The 14,360-nt window shown below is 52.9% G+C and overlaps 1 protein-coding gene across 1 annotated transcript in view; it reads left to right on the top strand.

Moving 5' to 3' along the window:
• The window catches only part of Mn1 (MN1 proto-oncogene, transcriptional regulator), a 35,739-nt gene extending 21,724 nt beyond the window's left edge, over positions 1-14,015 (top strand). The window contains exon 2 of the mRNA XM_075983650.1: positions 11,507-14,015. Within this exon, the coding sequence (XP_075839765.1) occupies positions 11,507-11,682 (176 nt within the window). The 3' untranslated portion in view covers positions 11,683-14,015. The remainder of the gene's footprint in view (positions 1-11,506) is intronic.
• The last annotated feature ends 345 nt before the right edge of the window (positions 14,016-14,360 follow it).

Genomic DNA, 14,360 nt, shown 5'->3' with positions numbered 1-14,360 from the left:
CAACAGCAGAGACAGAATCAAGTTCTCCTCTGACTGGTCCATGCTTTCTCTTCCTCTCTCCCTCCCTCCTCACTTGCTCTGAAATCAAGCTCAGCACGTTTCCCTGGGAACTGCTTAATATTCTACTGAGGTAAAATGAACTCATTGGAGCCACCCGCACGCAGCTGAATGAGCCCCAGCAGCCTTTCAGAGTATCTCGAGACCCCCCTTGGGCCTCGGGGTAGGCTGGCAACAGCGTAGCTTTGGGACAAGGGTCCCCTTTTTCTTCCTGGTTCCCCAGGGGGCCTATTTCCCCAATAGAGCTCCTGGAGGGCCAGAAGGGGTCTGCAGCTTGGGATGGGCGGCCTGTTTGGGGCCTTGTTTGGGCTACATGGCTCTATGTGTGAGGCCCCCTGGGGCCAGCTGAGAAAGCTAGGCCTTCCTCGTGATTTTTCATAATTCAGCCTTAAATTGGGCCCAGGTTAGGCAGGAAACCCCAGCCTACAAACTATACTGCTTGGTGATGGTGATGATGGTGGTGGTGGTTGTGGTGGCAGGAATTTAGGTGGTAATGGTAGTGATTCTTCTGGTTTGTTTTTGTCTATGTGACACAAATCTCGACATATCTTGGGAGAGGGAATCTTAATTGAGAAAATGGGTTTCATAAGATTGGCCTATAGGCAAATATGAGAACATTTTCTTACCTAATGTTTGATGTAGGAAGGCCCAGCCCACTAAAAATGGTTCCACCCCTTGGCAAACTGGTCCTGGGTGCTAGAAGAAAGCTGGTTGAGCAAACCAGGAAGCAATGTTCCTCCATGGTCTATGTTTCAGCTCCTGCCTTCCAGTTCCTGCCTCGAGTTCCTGCCCTGACTTCCTTTGATGATGAGCTGTGATGTGGAAGTGTAAAATGAAATAAACCTTTCCCCCTATGATTCTGGTCACAGCGTTTGTCACAGCAATAGAAACCCTAACTACGACAGCGATGATGATATTGATGATGGGGATGACGCCAGTGACCGTGATACTGGTGTCATAGTGATTATCATTATGATGGCAACCGACTGCTGTAGCATTGGTGACTCCTGCAGAGTCACTGGGGACATCTGCTTTCCTGGTTCTTATTTGGCACAGGAGAAAACAGAGGCCCCTAAAAGTCAGCTTGTTCAAGGTTGTATGGCTAGGGAGTGACAGAGAAGAGTAGCAGTTGGAGCCCAGCTCTGGCCAGCAGGGCTCCATGCTTGTACCACCACAGAGTTGTGCTAAGGTCAAGTGGGAGGACAGCTCATAGGCATATAGTGGCACTGCATAAGTGCTGGTCATTGCCATTAGCTGATGACTTCACAGCTTCGGATTCTCCCTTCCTACACCCAGTAGCTCCTGCATGCCATGATTCCCTCTCATCTCCCCCAGAAGGCATGCATTAGAGGTCGTCCTGAGAATAGAGGAGGCTCCATGAAACCGAATTGCACCTGGCATGTGATAGCATGACATCTGCTATTATTGTTTCTGACACTGTCATTGCAAACTGTCGTCATCCTCACCACCACCCTCAGCCTCTGCATCCCCGAGGCTCTTTGCTGAGTGGATTTCCTCATGGGGTAGTAGAAGGCAAATGTGAGGTTGTGTGTTTTGAGAGAGGGTCCTGTCGAGCCTAGACTGGTTTAATCTCAGCATGGGGCCCAGGGTGGTCGCTCTTGGGCTTTCTGTCTCAGCTTCCTGAGTGCTAGGATTACAGGCGTGCTCTGCCAGTGACCCCTGCCTCATGAAGTGCGTCTCTACCAGCTGACTGTGGCTTGGTCATTTTACTGCTCTGGAACTCGAGTTCTCCTTTGTTGTGATGGGCAAAAACCGGAGCTAGGTCTGGGGTCCATCAGAGCCAGTGCTGTGGTTTATAAGGATATCTGATAACCCTAGGAAACTCCCGTGGGGCCTCAGTGGAAGAATCTTCCTGCTAGGAAATGGTAGCGCTTCTTTGTAGGAAAAACAGTTGTCATGCCCTTGACACAGATTGGGATGGATTTGGCAGGTAATTCTGGATTAGTAGAAATGTTTTCACTGCCACAATCCATGTAGTCTCCACGGGCCTCCTGCAGTCGTGGATAGGCTGGCGTGGCCCACGATCCATGTAGTCTCCACGGGCCTCCTGCAGTCGTGGATAGGCTGGCGTGGCCCACGATCCATGTAGTCTCCACGGGCCTCCTGCAGTCGTGGATAGGCTGGCGTGGCCCACGATCCATGTAGTCTCCACGGGCCTCCTGCAGTCGTGGACAGGCTGGTGTGGCTAGGCCCATTGTCATTTCTAAATTTCATTTCACTTAGAAATGTCAGAACAGTTAGTGTGTGCACATGTAGGGTAACTTTGGGATACCCCAGTTCTGGCCTCTAGGGGTTTTTGATTCCAAGGTCATTTTCTAGTGTTAATCCAAGAACTCAGGTGAGTCCTAAGGTGAGAGTCTGTTGCTTGGCAACAGAGATAGATAGTCCTGGCTTTGGCTCTGCCCTCCACAGCCAACTGCTCTGCGTGTGTTCCTGGGTGGATGGCTGCCTGCTTGGGGCCTGCTGTTCTCTCTGGGGCAGAGAGCTGCTTTCTAGAGTGCTGAGTTGCACTGGGCAGCAGCCTGGGTCTGACGCTCAGTGTCAGAGACTGTATGTAGGCTCTCATTGCCTGAGGCCCAGGGAACAGCCTGGTAGTTCCAGGTGTGCAATGGGTAGTTGTGAGGGAAGGCAGGCTCCCCTTTCCCTCACCTGCCTCTGGTGGGGGGCGGTGCTGGCCAGGACTTGGCCAGGTCTCATGTCAGTGATGGAGATGTGTGGTGTTGAACAAGTTGTCCTGTCTTTCTGAATGGGAGCGCTTGTACATGATGCTTAGGAATGGGGAAGGTGGCACCCGTTCTCAGAAACATCAGCTGAATGGAAGCTCCCTACTCAGCCGAGCTCTGTCTCTGTCTCTCTCCAGCTCTTGTTTTCATTCTCTTCTCTCTCTGTCATTCAGAATCAACGCCTCAACAGCCCCCCCTTGTTCAGCGATGGCTGCAGAGTTGTTGGGAACTAACTCTCTTGCCTGAAGTCAACTTAAATATCACTCAGAGAACATCATCTCAGAGACCCATGCCACAGCCAGGCAAGGTGGACATAGGGTGTTTCCAGGGCACCTGTCAGCCCATGCTAAGGTCTAGCCTACTCTCTTCTTCTCTCTGTATGGAAAGCTCACAGGGAGCATTGTAGGGCCCAGGCTCTGAAACACGGTGTCCCCTGTCTGTAAACCTGGGGAAGCACAGTGGTGGCCCTTCAGGAAGTCCTGTGTCTTCAGCCACCAGCAGTAACTTCTTCTGCAAGTTTCTATTCATGTTGACCTGGAGGCCCTGAGTGATGGCAAGGCTTCCTCAGGAATTGGCATATTACAAGACCTACTGTGTGCAACACTAATGCCAGCCCTGGGAGCAGAAGACAAGGCCCTCAGTGTATAGAAGTTACACTGTTGGGTTGTACAGGTGAGAATGAGAATTTGGGGTTATAGTACAGGTGACGCCAGGTGCAACATGGGGCATGGACAGCCTTGCTAAGGCAAGGGCATGCAGGAGAATAAGTTAGGTGGAGAGAAGGGACAGCAGTACCCCAGCAAGGTGAATGAAGGCTTGTGTAGTGCCATTCCTCGGTGACAATGGGCTGTGAAGGCCATGATTGCACCTACAGCGTGTCTTTGATGGATCTAGTTGCTCTTCTGCCATGACTTAAATGGCCTGGCCTTTGCTTACGTGATACAGCACCTATTAACACTGCCTTCTGGGGTCTCTTTCTGTCTTCTTTGGAAGGTCACAGGCACAAGGAACTTTTGACCTCTGCCCTTGCTCTGGGCTTTAATCCAGCGTGTGTGTCCTAGAGACATAAGCCAAACAGAGAAAATCCCTCCTGAGGTGGAGTGTGGGTGTTACAAAATGTGTCTTGTCCAGGGGGAAATCTGACAGAAGGTGAGGACAGGCTGACTCAGTTGCTGGCCCCCACCCCTGCACTGCCGCTTCCCTTGGAGGCCTCTGCTCCTCTAGGAGTCCACAACCCCACCTTCCCCGGGTGATGCCAGAAACTGCACTTGGGTGTTACAGGCCCAGTGGGAACTCAGAGCTAAGCCAGTCACCAGGGCTCAATCCTTCAAGCCTTCTCCCACCCCCAAGGGAGAGATTAAGGAACATTTCCCAGCAGTCCACAGAATGGTTGGGGGTGGGAAACACCCACTGGGGGTTTCTGCAGGTCACGGAGTCACAGTTCTGTCAGCTGACTCTCACCTTCCTCTTAGAAAAGGGATAGCAGCTAAGAGACAGCAAGCAGTGTCCCTGAGGTCACACTGCCAGCCTCTGGCAGAGCTGGCACCTGGTTTTCTATAGTGGGAGGGGAGACCCTGATGAGAGGAAATCAAACCAGACACTCAGTTCCAGAGAGTCAGTAGAGGCTGGCTATCACAGCCTTGGGAGGGGGAGCTGGGGGTGAGTGCTCTCAGCACAAACGTCCAAAGGGCTCTGGACCTACACAGACCTGGGTTCACATCTAGCCATGTGGCTTTGGTTCTCACAGGCTGTCAGGAGGGTCGGCTGGGGCTGTGGATGTGGTTCAGCTGGCACAAAACCATGGACTGCATAAACAGGCCTGGTCATACAGTTATAATTCCAGCTCTGGGGAGGGGGGCGTTAGGGGGTCAACTTAAAAAAGTTCCAGGCTAGCCTGGGCTGTGTGAGACTCTGTCTGCTCTGCTCCTAGGTGGTCATTACTGGCTGTCAGTTTGGGGCTGGGCTACCAGGATGCTTCTCTGGCTGGATGTGGCAGCCTTGCTCCGTCTCAGAGAACCCATTTCTCTTCTTTTAGGGAAACTCCTGGAATAATGATTTTCCGTCCTTCCTTCCTTCCTTCCTTCCTTCCTTCCTTCCTTCCTTCCTTCCTTCCTTCCTCTCATTCCCTCCCTTCCTCCCTCCCTCTCTGTCCTCCTCCTCCTTTTTTTTTTTTTTTTAAAAAAAAGATATTCAAAACACTTTTAGAGCAACTCTGGTTTATTGAGGTTAGAAAGTATTCAGTCAAAAGAAAGGTGGGGCCACAGCAACCAATAAGGGTATATCAGATCCCCTAATTGTCACAGTGTAACATCCTCACATGTCTAGAGTGTGTACTAAGCACCCAGTAGACATGGTAACTTCTTCCTTGTATAGACTTGAGCCTCAGGTTTGAAGGTTGGCATCTCTGTAGAGATGTCTGTTAAGATCTGGCATTTGTGGGTTGTACAATGCAGTGGTTCATTTTGCCTAGGTCACAGGGTGCCCAGGTTTTTTGTTAACTATTGTTTCTCTGGAAAGCCCAGACTCATGGCACAATGACAGAAAAATAGCCACAAACAAGGCCACGTGGTAGTAAAACTTTGCTTGCAGGTATGAGCCAAGATCAGTTAGCCTGGACTAAGCAAGCATCTCTGTGACTGGGTCAGGGGACGAGGAGACAAGACAGGGCCCCCAGTGGGTGCAGAGGAATAGACTGGGGTGCTGTTAGCCACAGTTGTTGCCTGTCATTGTTAATATCTGCATGAGTGAGTCTCCTAACTGCCCTGTCCGTATCTCTGATCTTCCTCACACACAGGGAAACTGACCGGACACTGAGATTCCCCCTGTTCATACACCATTATCTCAGTGCTTCTTTTCCTGGCCTCGGTTTCCCTCCCTGTAACTTCAGTGAGGACATGCTGGTGTAAGGTGGAAGCCATGATGATTGCATCTGTTATGCAGAGAGGAGGCAGAGGCTCAGGGAGGTCTGGTGTGGCTGCGGGGGAGCTGGCCTAAGTCTGGGGATCAGAGCTGCAGGTGTGAACTGCCTAGGGTTCCTGGTTGGCCTAATCAGGCAAGAGTTTTTCCAGAGTGCTATTCAGGTGGTGACAGTGACTCCAGTCTCCAGCTTGCTCAGGGTTGAAGGACACCAGGGATTGTGGGTTCTTCCAAGTCAAGAGTCCTATGTCAAGACTGGGGTAAGGAAGATGTGAACTCTTACCTACTTTGGCATATCCCCAACACTCTGCCCTTATTCTGAATCCTCTCTGGCTCCCTGTTGCTTCCAGGAGGACCAGACTCTTTCCTAGATACCTCACGGCTGATCCCGTTGAGCTTTCGCTCTCCTCATCCCCACCCCTCAGTATAATTCACTCCCGGTTCTGAATGCCCAAGGCTGTGTGAAGATTTTTTTTTTTCAGAAAGAGTCCCCAACGGCCCTTCTAATGTCCCTTTTCTTCCTCTCCTGAGAAATTCTGTACTTGTCCTTAAATCTGCCCCCATACCTCCCACAACCCTGAGTCCTGCGTGAGCCCTGACTCTTGTACATAGCATAGCCCACGGAGCAGCCAAAACCTAATGTCCCCTCATTGCCAGTCAAGAATAACCAATCCTGGTTTTCAGGGTAGGATGCAGAGATTCAGGGAGCTGATTTGTGTCGGCCTTAGCCCCACAGTCTGGCACTTATGCGTAGGTTACCCAGAGCCTGGTCTGCATAGCATGTGAATGACTATCCGTGTAGATCTCCTTTGGGGAAACGTTTGAGCTGTGGGTGGCAGGCAGTTTCCATTCCCGCTGTCCCCCTGAAGCAGTACCCCTCACAGAGGAGCAGGCATCCCCAAGGATCTTAACCTGGAACATCCGCCCTTTCTGAAATCCATACTTGCAATTGAAGCCATAAGGCTGGATTGCTAAAGAGATGGGCATGTTTATTTGTCCTGATAGATGGAATATTGTTGGGCCAGGGAGACACTCAGGCAGCACAGCAACTTGATGTGCAAATGTGAGGGCCTGAGTTCAGGTCTCTACATCAGGTGGAGAGCTAGGCATGTGTATATAAAGACTGCAACTCGAGCACCATGCACAGCAGAGACAGGGGGATGGATGAACCTTGCTGCCAGCTAGCTTAGCTCCAGCTCCTGCAAGAGACCCTGTCTCAGGGAATAAGGCAGAGTGATGGAGCAGGGCCCGGACATCCTCCTCTGGCCTCCATAAGTGTGCTCTCAAGAGTGCACACCTGCACATCCTCACCCAACACCCTGTCACTCCCCTACCCCACCACACACACCTCTATCTGGTGCTGTTGCTACAGAGCTGGGTGGCATCATCCATCTCAGGCAAGCAGCTGGCTCTGTGGCTGGGAACTTGTCCACCTGAGCCCCGTCTCCAGGTGTTTGATCCTTTTTAGCCTGTGGGGAGGGGCGGTTCACACAATCGCCTCCCTTTGTGCCGACCAGCAGGGCTGGAGGTCATGGACCTTGGGTTGGGGACCCCCCATGGGTTTGACAGCTGGGCAGGAAGGTGGGAGCCAGCAGGGGTGCGGAGGGAGGGTGCTACAGACAGAGAGTGGGTGTGGTGGGGAAGGACTTTGTGTAGAGACTGCACACAGTAGGAGAGAGACAGATGGTGCCAGAGGCCCAGTGGCGAGTGTGACCAACCGGGAGATTGTGTAAAGTCACAGCTCAGTGCTGGGTCTGGGAAGCTATGGAGGGGTAAGCAGGAGGGAGGTCTGTCCAGGCCTGTGGATGCGGAGAGCAGATTGGCTGCAGGCTGCTCAAGAACAGGAAGTGATCCGGCCCAGCGAAGGGCAGAAGTCACAGAAGTCAGCACCTCTCCCTTTACCCCTCCAGGGTCCAAATAAAGGAAATTCAAAATATACTTCCCTTCTGGGACTCGGTGAGGTGAATGTGGGGGGCGGCATTAGCTGTTGTCAGGCCCACACTCCCTCTTACATAAGCCAGGAGTTAAAAATACTCGCTCCGCCTCATGCTGGCCGTAGGGAGCCCCCACAGAGATGAAAGCATCGTTGTTCTAGGTCTGGTGCCCTCAGAGCCTGGGCTGTTGAGTAGCAAGGGCAAGTCCTGGGCCTTTTGGGGGCTTGGGTATCATGTGGGCCTGCCCAGAGGTGGGTTCATCCGCCACCCCTCTGTACCTACCCTCAATCTGGGCACCAGCTGGACCCCACCCATGTCCCGTACCTTGGTCATCCCTCTGGTAGGCAGAAAACAGAAGGCCAGGTCAGACTCCCCATCCCAGGACTCAAGGTAGAATGGGTCTGGAGAGCCACTGAGGCAGGAGCATGGCTGCCCAACAAGGCTGCTGATGTCTGAGCATGGTCCCCATGTTGAATCCTGGTTGGGGCTTCAGTACAGAGCAGGGTGCAGCCAGGATTGCTGTGTTGACCTAGAAGAATGGAAGGATAGAGGAGGAAGCCCAGGAAGCAAAGGAAGGGGGGAGGGAGAAGGGAGGAGGAGGGAGGAAATGGAGAGGGAAGAAAACAGGCAGCCAGCCGCCAGCTTGCTCCAGTAGCTGCTCAAGGCAAGTCAGGCCCCTCACATTCCTGACCTCCCTGGTCCCTTTGCACGACTGCTCTCCATTTCTTAGACTCCAGGGTCTGGAAGTCCATGGGTGAGACACAGAGATACCCTACTGCACAGGAGCTGCCTGCCATTGCTGTTGGACCCACAGGAGAAGTAAGGCGACATCGGCATCTCCTGGCCTCACCGCAGGACTTCCTCCTTTGCTTCTGTGGCTGATGTCTTGCTGTCTCACTGTGGTCTGATGCCTGAGACAGAAGCCTGTTTGAGTCTTTGTGGCTACAGTGAGCGAGTCGAACAGGCTCTGACCTCAGTGCCATGTGTTGCTGTCAGGGATTGGTCTTGTGAGGAAGGGCCTTGAGAGGTCTTGCAGGGGCCACCTAGAGCCAGCCTTGATCCTGGCTATGTGCATGAGGAATCTATCCTGTCTCAGAAGTGCAGCCCAAACTCTCCTGTTCTCTCTTGACCAGTCAGCTATGGGCACTCACTCCTGGAATGCCGCTGTCAATGAGGTTCATGCAGGGTGTATAGAGACAATGGTACCCCTCCATCCTCACCTGTTTGCATGAGGCCTGCACTTACCCAGAATAGCACTTCCAGTAACAAATGGGGGAACGGGTACTGCAGACAGGCCAGCAGCCGAGGTGTGGGGGTTCCCTCACCTATCAGGAACTCCAGGCTTGAAAGAAAGCCAATCTATGACATCTGCCAGCACTGGGTACCCAGGAGCCCCAGGTGTCCCTCAGCCCCAGGTGAGCAATCTCTGGATTGCTGACATGGAGGCCTGGGTGTGTTTATCACCTGAGGCTTGGGAACTTAGCGTCTTCTTGGCTGGGACAGGCTGGGACTTGAACAACTTCTGTGGGATAGATTTGTCATCCATGAGTCGACAGTCTGAGGGCCACCATCCTAGGGTACAGTGGCTCCCCCACTGTAATGGCACTGATGGTGGATGAGTACAATCTGCATCGTCAGAGAACAGCATTCTCTCCTCAAAGGACTGTGTGGACTCTGGGCTGGGGTTGATGGTCTCACAAGGTCCTGCTGACACTGGGGAATTCTGTACCTATGATGTGTGGCATCAGGCCACCCCCCCACACCCTCTCTGAGGCACAGGTGCTTCTGCCAAAATGGAAGAAGGGCAGCACGTTCTTGGTTTGTTGGGGATAGAATCAGATAATCCTGGACTCCACCCCAGGTACAACAACTGCCTGGCTCTGAGATCCAGATAGTTTAAGAAGCATCAGCCTAGGTATGGGAGCAGAGAGTGGCCAGAAGCAGAGGGTGGCCCGGGAATGGATTTACCCGAGCCTGACAGTCATATATGCTTAAGCAATACCTCTGTCATATCACCTTCCGGGGCCTGCAGTCAGACCTGGGCCTGGCTCTCTCCTGCCCTGAGCCCCTCCTGACTCATCTCTGCTCCTCAGAGCCTCTGGTTTTCTGTGTAAGGGACGCAGGCATGGCTGCATGAATCTCTTAAGAGGATGACCCGCCCCTCATGGGACATTGCACTCTGGAATAATATAACACGGGACAGGAAGCAGGGTTGCTGCTGGAGGTGAAGTGTGAGTGGCTCAGACAGCCAGGACTGCACTGCTACAGTAAGCTGGGGCCTGCATGTGCTCAGGGACCTGGGGCCTCTGTCTGCCATCCTGAGGCACGCTGAGGATGGGCCCACTGGCAAAATCCAAACTGTCCTGAGCTTGAAACCTCAGTTTCTTTTACAAGATGAGTGAAGAGTCCATGTCGTGGGTAGGAGGCAGACTACCTGACCAAGATTTAGGAAGTGAGAGGCTTCACAGGTTTCTGAGTGGCTGGCTCCCTTGTGACCTTCTCAGGGACCATTCCAAGGCCCCGAGAGAAAAAGCAGTAGAGCTATGCCACTCAGCAGTGGGACCGCCCCTCCCGCGCCGCCCTGATTGATCAGAGTGCTGTTTGCTGCCTGGTGTCACTCGGGAGGCTCCATGGGCCACCATGCCAGGATATAACAGGTCCCAGAGAAGTGCTTGTCCATTGAACTGAATGCGTGAGGGCAGAAGCCAAGACAGGTTTCTTTCCACCTTACAGGTTCTGAAGCCCTGGAGTGGAGCCCTAAGTCATAGAGGCTTGTCTGATCCAGGGGGTGGGGCTTAGCACCCGTTAGGGCCAGGCTCTGGTGGAAGACAACTCTTAATCCTAGGTACTGGGCGGGGTGGGTGGGCACTTCTGCTGTAGTGATGGGGATGAGCAGGTCCTGGAGGTCAGTATCTGGGTGTGCCTCCTTTGTCTTAGTTGGGCCCCCACCCCAATCCCTTCTTCTGCTTGTCTACTGATATGGTCTGGGAGCTCTACTACTGTGAGCACTTACTTCACGGCACTTTACAGTTTACACAAATGCTTGGATGCGTTTCTAGGCTTGATCACTGTGGCATTGAGACCAGCGTCCCTGGATCATCCCATTTTCAGAGGACGGGACTGGAGTTCCTGTGTAGGGCTAGAACTGTGTTCTCCAGGCAGGTTTCTGTGCCCATGTGGGCAACAGATGCCTGTCTTTAAAGTGTAGGGCTGAGAGGGTGAGGGATGTAGTAGGGTGGCCACAGGCTCCCCCCTTGCCAGCCTACCCCCAAGCCACCTCCTCTGAGCCCATTCTCTGTTCCTTAAGAGAGCACACACTTCTAGGTGGGTGACCACACAGCGTTCTCACTCCACTGGCACTGATTCCTCCTCCATGCCGCCAGCAGAATTTCCTCCATGTCCCCTGAGATAGGCTATCCCACCCTCTGGACCTGGCTGCCCTTAGCTCTAGGGTGTGCTATGCGGTCTGTCTATTTCAGGAAGTTCTGAGTGGAGAGGAAGCCCACAGCACGTGTCTGTCCAGAGGACGAGGTAGTGTCCTCTACTCCTTTAGGATATCTGTGAAGTCCTGTCACCCTATGATGTGTTTTCAGGTGGGCTCTTAGCTCTCCTGGTGTCTGGTAATCTTTGTCCACCAGAGATGGGCAAACTCCAATGTCATTTTATCCTATTTTCTGCTTCCCGGGAGCAGCAGACTTAGTGGTGGTGTGGGTGTGGTGTGGTGGGCTTTTCTTATACCGTTTTCACAGCCAAGCCTCTGCAACCATCTCCAGCCATGAAGGAGGGCTAGAGGCCTCTGCCGTCACCCCTACCTGGTCCCCAGTGGTCACTAACTTGTGTCTTTTTTCTCCACAGCCCATGATCTCCCCACCAACAAGGCCTCAGCCACCCAGCCTGGCAGCCACCTGCAGTGCCTGACTGTCCACTGCACAGATGGTGACCCCAAGGCCCGCACCTCCGTACCCACGTGGCGGTCTCTGCACTCCGACATCTCCAACCGATTCGGGACATTTGTGGCTGCCCTGACTTGAGCCCCTGGGAGCCCCTGCCCTACCCACTCATGAGGGCCTCTGTGGCTGAGCAGACTCATGTTTTTGTCTAGGTTGGTACTTGCTTAGTGGCACTCGGAATGGAAAGGGTTCACTGAAAAGGGCTGGGGAAGGTGATAAAGAGAACCTCAAAAGTTTATTTTAAAGAAACGGTGTGCCACGTTGTGACACCAGTACCAGTCCTCGGCCAACAGCAAACACTGGCTCAAGCCGTTTTCCTGCTAGAGAACCCCGTTTTCTGTACTTGGAGTGTGTTCTAGAAGGCCCTTGCCTTGTTTAAGCCCAGGCAGGGTGCACCTTTTACCCTCTTTTCTTTTTTATTCTCTTCTATTCTCCCCCTTCGCCTTTTCTTTCCCCTTTGCTTTGTTTATCACTAAGATGGAGATCTTGGAGAGTAGTGTTCTGGAATATTCCCGGGTGGAGGCTGCAGGGCCGCCACAGCATTCGCTACTCCGTCACCAGTTAGGAGACAAGACACACGAGCAGCTCGAGGAACTTCCAGGGACTGGGCTTTTTCCACTGCCTCTCTGGCCCTTAGCCTTCAGCTAGCTTCTGTTTCTCCCACTGGGGACTGTTCTTTCAGTCCCTCCTAGGTTGGGTACTGGATGCTGGGATGCTGTGTCCAGCCACTTGGAGGAAGGAGTCTGCCAGGGTCACGAACTCCCTTCTCTTTTACTGACTTCACCGTTGCACACTCTGCCTTCTCTGGGCTGAGCAGGGTGGCCTTGTGACCCTCAGAGGGGACAGGGAAGAGGCCAGGGTGCCTCAGCTCTCCCACGTCCTCCTGGGAGTCCATCCCTGGGAGGAGGGATTAAGGCAGCCACACTCAGGCTGAGACACTCTCTTTGGTCCTGCAGTTCCCACAGGGATGAGGGGAAGGAGAATAGAAGGAGTGACTTCATGATATCCATTCCTGGGCCTCATGTTCCCTTCCTGCCCTTCTGATTCCATTTCATTCTGATTTAAAAGCAGAGCCCTGCCCAGTGTGTCCCTTCAAGAGGCAGTTCCTGCTCCCAAGCAGAGAGGAGCAGAGATCTCAGTGCTGATGTGGATACCTCAGGGTGTGATCTACACCTGACTGACCTCTGTGCCCACTGCTGTGGGGCTGTCCGTCCCTGGGAGGGTCCGACCAGAGCCAGCTCTAGTTCAGCTCAGCCATTCTCATCAGTGTGTCTTCCCAGTTGCTCCTTTCTGAGCCCCCACCCCAACTTGACAGATCCCCTTCCTTTTCTTAGCAAGAGGCCTGAAGGCTCGGGGCTCTCCAGACACCCACATTGTTTGTGTCAAGGGACTTTCAACTGTGGGAGCCACTTGCCAAGAGCTGGCACTCTCTCTCTCTCTCTCTCTCTCTCTCTCTCTCTCTCTCTCTCTCTCTCTCCCTCCCTCCCTCCCTCCCTCCCTCCCTCCCTCCCTCCCTCCCTCCCTCTCTCTCTCTCTCTCTCTCTCTCTCTCTCTCTCTCTCTCTCTCTCTCTCTCGTCCTCCTCCTCCTCTTGGCTGAGATCGGAGCCCCAGGGTCTGCACTTGTTGCCTGGGCAGTGTGGGGGGCTCAGAGGGCAGACAGAAACAGGAGACATGGGCTGCTGAGTAGGAAGGGCCCTCTGTTCTGTGCCCAAAGCATTGAGGGGATGGCTTCCCCTTCCACGGGCCACAGGAGCACCCTCCAGGTTTGGGTCCAGACTCTACATTAACTCTCAGAGTTTGCAACGTCTAGAGGTCTGAGAGCCAGTTTTTCACTCCCAAACAAGAATGACTTCTCCTTCACTGCTCAAGGCTGGGGAACAAATGCCCTAACGTCCATCAACAAACTTCCCAGCATCAGCCCACGTGCAGCTGCCAGTGTGTGGCTCAGGCCATCTCCAACCCCCGGGAGTGTCCAGTGTTGTCATAGCCTCACTCCCCACCACCCCAGGGTGAAACAGCCTTAAGCAAAAGGATGTCACATCATGAAATTTGGTTTAGTAGAACGAATAAAAATGGAAGAAAACCACGCCCGAAGCGCGAAAGCCTGGGAACCCTGCAATCAGTACACAGCCAACTCCAGCAGAGAAGGAAATCGCTATTGCACATGTAAAATATGAACCCTTAACCCTGCGGTGCCGTGCGCGAGCCTGTAAGCTTTTTTGAGTCTTAAAGAAACCATTTCTGAAATGCTTGGTTGGAAGACAGTGACAATAGCTCATGAAACTGAGTGGTATTTTTCTTTCTTTTTTAAAAAAATATGTAAAGTTGAGTCTTCCGTATTCACGCATACTGTATATACGTGTATATGTTTTGCTGAGCGGCTTAAATAACAATAAATACAATGTTAATGGTGTCTGGGTCATGTTTGTGGGTGGGATTTGCTTCCTTTCATAAGCTCCTTATTTTCTGCACATGTATTGTGTTTGGTGTGCCTGTGTGTTCACATGCGTGTGCACGTGCACTTGGGGAAGCCTGGTGTTGACGTCAGGTGTCCTTCTTCAATCACTCAATTACGTACAAAGCCCGGCTCCCACCAGTTTGGCTAGTTGGGCTAGCCAGGTTGCTCTGAGAATCCCCATCTCTGGCGGCTCTCACACCTGCCTGCCTTACACATTAGTCATCCAACCTCCACTCACCCCCATGCAGCAAGTACTTCGTTCTCTGATCCATCTCTCTAGTCCCCTGGCTTTCATTGCTC

Source organism: Microtus pennsylvanicus, chromosome 1, assembly GCF_037038515.1.
Source record: "Microtus pennsylvanicus isolate mMicPen1 chromosome 1, mMicPen1.hap1, whole genome shotgun sequence".
NCBI classification, from domain to species: Eukaryota; Metazoa; Chordata; class Mammalia; order Rodentia; family Cricetidae; genus Microtus; species Microtus pennsylvanicus.
The sequence above is the reverse complement of the archived record's forward strand: the minus strand, read 5'-3'. Positions and strand labels throughout refer to the sequence as shown.